At 51.0% G+C, this 7,500-nt stretch overlaps 2 protein-coding genes across 2 annotated transcripts in view; one reads left to right on the top strand and one right to left on the bottom strand.

The window, feature by feature from the left end:
• Nucleotides 1–422, bottom strand: part of ntn4 (netrin 4) — a 24,839-nt gene extending 24,417 nt beyond the window's left edge. Inside the window, exon 1 of the mRNA XM_062517670.1 lies at nucleotides 1–422. This exon is cut by the window's left edge and continues 132 nt beyond it. The gene's annotated coding sequence lies outside the window, so the exon portion shown is untranslated.
• A 3,684-nt stretch (nucleotides 423–4,106) lies between these two features.
• The window catches only part of usp44 (ubiquitin specific peptidase 44), an 8,792-nt gene continuing 5,398 nt past the window's right edge, over nucleotides 4,107–7,500 (top strand). The window contains exons 1-2 of the mRNA XM_062517869.1: nucleotides 4,107–4,688; nucleotides 5,494–6,979. Coding sequence (XP_062373853.1) covers nucleotides 4,327–4,688; nucleotides 5,494–6,979 — 1,848 coding nt within the window. The 5' untranslated portion in view covers nucleotides 4,107–4,326. The remainder of the gene's footprint in view (nucleotides 4,689–5,493; nucleotides 6,980–7,500) is intronic.

The raw sequence follows: 7,500 nt of genomic DNA, 5'->3' as shown, positions 1-7,500 counted from the left end.
TCTCAGACGTCTCTTGATAAGCGCTTGTGGTTGAAGTTCTTTCGATGAGATCACGAGATTATCCGGTTGCGCACAATCAGGGATTTCCTCGTGTTTGTCTGCCCAGGTGTCTCGCAGGTGAATCCTCACGTATGTCCTCACGTATGTAACGTCAAGTTTCAAGAGGCAAAACAACTCCAGGCCGGAAAAAGTTTCGCTCCATGAGAACAAGTGAGCAAGCGGAACATTTGATAGCTTGACGCAGTGCACAAGAGACCTCCTTACACAGGTGTAGGCTACGCATTAAAACCTGTCGCGCATTTATCTTCTTCTGCGAAGCACGCAGATGACTCTCACGCTCTCTCATAGAGACTGCACTCGTTCGCACATACAGGGGTATACAGTCGGACTCGTACCCGTACAAATATTGAAGAAACACTTTGGCAGAACAGCCTTCCCCGCCCCGTTCCACACTTTCTCCGCCCCGCTTTTTTCTCCGCTTAAAGGAACATTCTTGATAACGACTCTCTCTCTCTCTCTCTCTCTCTCTCTCTCTCTCTCTCTCTCTCTCTCTCTCTCTCTCTCTCACGCACACACACACACACACACGCACACACACACACACACACACACACACACACACACACACACACACACACACACACACACACACACACACGTCTCAAATTATGAGCGCCGATCTAGCACAGTCCGGGGTCAGTGAGAAGTTGAATGAATCCGTCCTGAAGTCTTTCCATTGATTGTCTGGAATGCGGCTTGGCCAAATACGATTGCAGCTGTAATCTGTTTGCGTGGATTTGCGTGCTTCCCTTCTGAAGCGAAACTAAAACAGGGATCAAAGTGAGTGTCATTAATTTCGTTAGATGTCCAAGGCTTTGTTTCATGCACAAGAGAAACCCGTAGGCTTAGGATTATAAAAGGAAATTGCATGTCAAAATGTAAAGATATAATGTGTGGTCACATTCATTGGATTAGGCCACATGCCTATCACAAGTTGGCTGCAAATCAGTAGGCCTAATATCTCAAACAATACGTTAGACCCCCACCCCCCATTTGAAATGTAAAAAAGTAGCCTAACAGATTTTAATTCTGATTTTGTTGGCAAGCCAGTGTTTTTTGAAGTGTAGACATATACTGTGAAATGTAACTTCCATTAGCTATATCGCCATCTAGTGTAAATTGAACGAATTGAACACATTTAAAAGTTTGACCGCCTGTTTGATCGCTGAAGAACACTGATGGTTGGCACACATCCGTCAGACTTATCCTTGAGTCTAAAAAGGCCCATTGGATTCCGTCAGTGTTGAATATTAGGCTACAGCCTTAAGGAGGAAGCCTAGACGTTGTTATTAATACCACCAATAGTCCCACTAGGCTATTTGTTTTGTCTTAGGCTGGCTATTTCAGTGTGACTCATTTGATTTTGATACAATAATCAAGTAAGTCCTAATACATATTTTGAAGTATGCTAATTGCTAATTAATTCCTTATTAAATTGTCTGAACTGGTCAGATATCCTGACGACTTTGCTGTTGCAATGCTGGTAGGCTACTGTAGCTGTGGCCTATGGGCAGTCTACCTCATAAGGTGAGCTGCAGGTTTCAATAATAGCATGGGATGGATTCTGGACTTCCTGATCATCAGCCTACTACAGTGTTGATCATTCCTCCCGGGTGCCACAAATGACACTGTAGCAGAGCCCGTCTACGGACATTATTTCTCTGACTGTAGCTTCCGTCCCTCGGGCTATTATTGTGGGCGTGTTCGCTATGACAGGGCTAGACATAGCCTAATGTTTGCACCAGTATCATATCCTACTGTTGTCTTTCTATTCACTGTGAATCTATATTTGAATTTTGAACAATTCAGTCTCCCACCACAACAAAGTTTTTTATCTTTTATGCAGAAAGTGTCGAACTTCACCCCTCATGCTTTGACTGATCCAAAATGAATCTCGGTGGCGCTCAGGGGCCAACGTCACTTTACAACTGGATTCTGACGCACTCTACCAAATACCACGCGACAAGACCGAAGAAGATGGCGACTGCTACGCTAATATGCGAGTAATCCAAGTGCTGTGAAGAAGCTCGGTATGATAAATAGTTGACTTTCACACTTTTTAGCTCACCTACATGGCATAGCACATATATCACCATGGCTTAGCGATAACTGTGACATTGAATAACGAAGTTGCTTTCACTGAATGTTTTGATATTGTGAGCTGGTAGATAGCTCGCTAGGCTAGCATGTAGCAAGAGATAAGTAACGTTAAGCGCTTAGTGAGCTGCCCGGACAGCTGAGCCTAGCTAGCCAACTTTATTGTTGTTTTTGTGTGCGACTGCTGAGTTTAGAGAAGATTAAACATGAAGTGATGACTTATCATCAGCATATCGCCACTTTGTCAGTTTTAATCAAGACATGAGCACGGCCAACTCGACGACTTTATGACAAACAACGTTGCAGGGTGACATAGAATACTCCGTTCTTAGCGCGCTTAAAGGATTTGTTAGCCACATAACGTTAGCTAGAATGCTAATGTTCACATTTGAGAGACTAATAATGGCTAATGCCAGAGCCCATTTAGACTTTCTCTGCTAATGCTAACTTACTTCATGATAGCAGTTGACTTGTCTATGCTTGTGACTGAGCTTAAACAAATGCACACAAGTTAAATGTTTTGTTCTTAGAATTTAAACTCCCAGTTTTAGTCCTGTCCCCTGATTGTGGCTACTCATTAGCAAGGTTGAAGTTACATAGTAACCTAACGTTTACCATTGTAAAGTTATTTATGTTACCATCCAAGTCCTTAACAATGTAACGTTAGAGTTCATTAACGTTAAAGGTAAGTTGCCACTTGCTGACGTTGATTCTGTAAGTTGTCGCCTATGTAGACTATCTGATGACCATTGTTATGTTATTTGTGTTTCAAGCCTAGTTTGTCATATAATCAGGCAACGTGGGTGGATCAATTCACCTGCTGTGTTAAACCAGTCGTTAGTGCCTATGAATAGCTTTCTTATCTATTTAGCTGCAGCAGCTAATATTAGCTAAGCTAGCTACTGTTAGCAGTATGCACTTGTTCTAATAGTAGCGTCTTAGCTAAACATGATCTAACTTGACTCCGTTAGCTAACCAGTCTGGCCATCTCTACTCTGCGAGGCTAGTTAACATTGGACCAGCATTCGTTTCAGTCATTTGTGTGGCAGATTCTTAGATGGAACCCTAGGTACCCAAGAGCTTAGCTTCATGGAACTGTGCCCAACTCTGGCAATCACAGCATGCTTGTATGAACAAGCCAAACTTCAAAGCTTCTGGGACTAGCTGGCAGCGCAGTCATAAAGAATAGGAGGGTATTTCAAGTTTACGTTATTTTATCTCGCCCCAGAGAGCTGTGATAGTTTACATTATTAAAACGAGTTGCAAACCGTGATTGATAAATTATATTATACAAACTTATCAAATGTTTGTGGACTTATTAAATCGACCCTATAGCTGAGAAGGCACTGGAACAAGTCTAGCATGTTGCATAGTAGTCCCATATCAGTTCCCTGTGCACATTACAAATAAAGAGCCACAAACTTTCAGTCTGTCTGGTAAAAGTACAATGGCCAATCCACTCCAGCGGTCAACAGGCCCGCATAATAAAGGCCGCCAGAAGGGATTGCAGTTCTTGGTTGAAAACCATGAGTCTTTATGTAGGCCTGTTGGAGTGGGACCACTGACCACTGTACTTTTACTACACACACTAAGCACACTAAGCACATACAGCATGTGTGTGGCTCTTTTAATGTGTCTGTGTCTCATGAAGTCCTGGAGCCGGAAGTCTTTGGAGTTGTGACTTTTTTTTCTGATAGATAAAAAGATAGCTTTATAATAATTGTTGTTTTGTTGTGGTTTTAGAGACATTTAAACTGAATTAAATTCCTGTAACTTCTCTCCCTCCCTCCCTCCCTCCCTTTTTCCTTTGTTTTTCTGTTTCCATCTTCATCTACCCCTCTATGCATGTCTCTGCACCACACCTCTTCTCCCCTCCTCTCTCTATCCCCCTCTCCTCTCCTCTCTTCTCTTCTCTCCTCTCTATCCCCCTCTCCTCTCCTGCAGAGGGATGATGCCGTGGCAGATCCTTGTTTCTCTGCTCCCTGGCCTGGCTCCGGTGATGTGAGATCTCAGAGAGGCGCATCAGCCGCCTCTCTCTGTCTCCGCCTCACCCCACCCACCTCCCCCCCGTCACCTCATATCGTCTTCATCACCCCCCCCCCCCCCCCCACCCCACCCCTGCCCGAGCCCCCCCCCCCCTCCCCCCACACACACACAGCGGTAGCGGCGATGGACCGGTGCCGCCACGTGTTCCGCTTGCGCTTGGCGCGCGACCACTCCATCCTGAACCCGCAGAAGTGGCACTGCGCCGTGTGCAACACCACCGAGTCGGTGTGGGCATGCCTGAGCTGCCCGCACGTGGCCTGCGGCCGCTACATCGAGGAGCACGCGCTGCGGCACTACGAGGAGCAGCGACACCCGCTGGCGCTGGAGGTCAACGAGCTCTACGTCTTCTGCTACGCCTGCGACGACTACGTGCTCAACGACAACGCCACGGGCGACCTCAAGCTGCTCCGCAGCACGCTCAGCGCCATCAAGACGCAGAAGTATGACGAGGTCACCGCCGCCACGCGCCGCGGACGCACGCTCAGGTGAGGCCCTGCCGCCGGTCACTATGGATACGGGAGTAGTAGTCACCTCACAAATGATTTCGGGTCGTTTAGGTCAACACACACACAGTGGACACAGTACGCTGATGCCCTGGTGTCCATGGGGCTCAGGAGGTAGAGGAGTCGTCCAGTAACTGGAAGGTTGCTGGTTCGAGCCCAACTCCAAGACACTTCAGCTTAACCCCAGTGCTCCCGATGAGCAGGTTGGCGCCTTGCATGGCAGCCTCCGCCATCGGTGTGTGAATGGGTGAATGTGAGACATGATGACGTGCTCGCAGAGGCCGATAAAAGCAGTCCATAAATGCATTTACCATGGATGTGGTCACTCACTATATATAAGATGTTCCATGAGTTTGTGAGTCAGCTATGTAGCCTACTAAATAGTAGGCTCACAAAAATAAGATGGCACTATACGGCAGCGGTTTTGCTGGTGATAAGTTATCGATACATTGATACCAAGTTTCTATACACTACATAGTAGGCACTTTTGTCAGTTGATGTTAATGATGGTGAAATGAATGGATAAATGAATGAATAAGTGATTGATTGATTGATTGATGTGCTATTAATGGTTAAATGACTGGATGAAATAATGAATGAATGATCTGCAGTAGTTTTTCTATCGCTGTGCTGACAGCTGTATCAGTCCTGTGTTTGGTTCTAAAGCTGTGTCTGTGTGGTTGCTGTGTCAGTCCTGTGGTTGGTTCTAAAGCTGTGTCTGTGTGGTTGCTGTATCAGTCCTGTGTTTGGTTCTAAAGCTGTGTCTGTGCTCTGTGTTCCGTGGCAGGTCGTCGGCTCTCGGCGCTCTGGTCGGGGACGGCCTCGGCGGCAACCTGCGCGACCAGGAGCTGCAGCTGCGCGACGAGGACCGCATGTTCACTGCCCTGTGGCACCGGCGGCGGGCCCTGATTGGCCGAGCCTTCCGCGTGTGGCTGTCGCAGACGTCGGGCGGCCAGCGGCTCCTGGAGGAGGAGAGGAAGAGGGAGGAGGAGGAGGAGCGCAAGGAGGAGGCGCGCGAGAAGAGGCGCTCCCGCAAGCGGCGGCAGAAGGAGCAGCTGGAGAAAGCGCCGCCCAGGAAGAGCAGTCGCCTCCGGCGGCTGAGCCAGAGGACTGTCGCCCCGGCAACAGCGGAGGCGGCGCCGGCGCCGGCGAAAACGGGGAAGGTCGGGAGGAAGAGGAAGAAGAGCCTCAGCCCGGTCCGAGCCGTCGCGCCCAAACGACGCGTCGGGCGCCCACGCCGCTCCGAAACGATGACGACGACGTCGACGACAACGGCGCCGGTGGCGAAAGCACGACGGGGACGGCCACCGCGAAGCCACAAGACCCCCACGCCCGCCCCGTCCTCCAGAGCCAAGCACAAGACGCCGGGCAAACGAGGCCCCGGCCTCAAGCGCAAACCCTCGGCCCCTCCTCCTCCCCCCGCCAAGAAAAGTTCCGGCAGCAGCAGCGGCGGCGACTCGCCCATCAAGCGGCGTCCCACGGTGACCCCGGGGGTCACGGGCCTGCGTAACCTGGGCAACACGTGCTACATGAACTCCATCCTGCAGGTGCTCAGCCACCTGCACCTGTTCCGCGAGTGCTTCCTGCGCCTCGACCTCAGCCAGGCGCTGGAGCTGCTCGCCTCCGCCGTCAACGGCAAGCTGGTGGCCGCCAAGGGCCTGGCCGCCCACGCGCCCGTCTCCCCGTCCTCCAGCCTCTGCCTCGGCCCCGGCCCCGGTTCCGTTTCCGGTCCCTCGGCGGCGTCCCAGCCCAAGATCCCGCACCAGGGCCCGGGGCGGTGGAGCGTCCTGGTGGGCCGCGGGCTCAGCGGCGGCGCCGCGCCGTCGCGCTCGCGGAGCATGGAGCTGATCCAGCCCAAGGAGCCGAGCTCCACGCACCTGTCGCTGTGCCACGAGCTGCACACGCTCTTCCAGGTGATGTGGTCGGGCAAGTGGGCGCTGGTCTCGCCCTTCGCCATGCTCCACTCCGTCTGGCAGCTCATCCCGGCGTTCCGCGGCTACGCGCAGCAGGACGCCCAGGAGTTCCTCTGCGAGCTGCTGGACAAGGTCCAGCGCGAGCTGGAGACCAGCGGCAGCGGAGGAGGAGGAGGAGGCGGCGGCGGGGATGTGCCGTACACACACCTCCCGCACGCACACACGCACGCGGCCCACGCCTCCGTAGCAGCGGCAGGAGGAGGAGGAGGAGGAGGAGGGGGGTCCGTGACCCAGAAGAAACTCATTAAGCAGGTGCTAAGTGTGGTCAACACCATCTTCCATGGACAGCTACTCAGCCAGGTCAGAGTCTCACGCTAGACATGTAGGCATTTTCATACACACGTGGCTTACAGAAGCAGGTTCAGACATAGGCATGTAGCGAACACAGACACACACACACACACACACACACACACACACACACATACAACACACACACACTCACTCGGTCTCTCCGATGCACACACACAGGTCAACAAATTGCCCTCGCACATTCACACACTGGTACACAGTACACCCACATTGGACATACACACACACACTCTCACACGCTCTGACCCACAAATTGCCCTTGCACATTCACACTGGTCGACACCCACATTGCACTTTCACATACACAGTTCACACACACCCAGTGCTCTCTCTTTCTCTCTCTATCTGTCTCTTTCTTTCTCTTTCTCTCTCACTCTCTTGCACACACACACACACACATATGGGCACACACACACTGGCCCACAAATTGCCCTTGCACATTCACACACTTAGTGCATAGTCAAACACACACACACACACACACACACACTGGCCCACAAATTGCCCTT

The sequence above is a fragment of the Sardina pilchardus genome, chromosome 17 (genome assembly GCF_963854185.1).
Source record: "Sardina pilchardus chromosome 17, fSarPil1.1, whole genome shotgun sequence".
Classification (NCBI taxonomy): Eukaryota; Metazoa; Chordata; class Actinopteri; order Clupeiformes; family Clupeidae; genus Sardina; species Sardina pilchardus.
The sequence above is the reverse complement of the archived record's forward strand: the minus strand, read 5'-3'. Positions and strand labels throughout refer to the sequence as shown.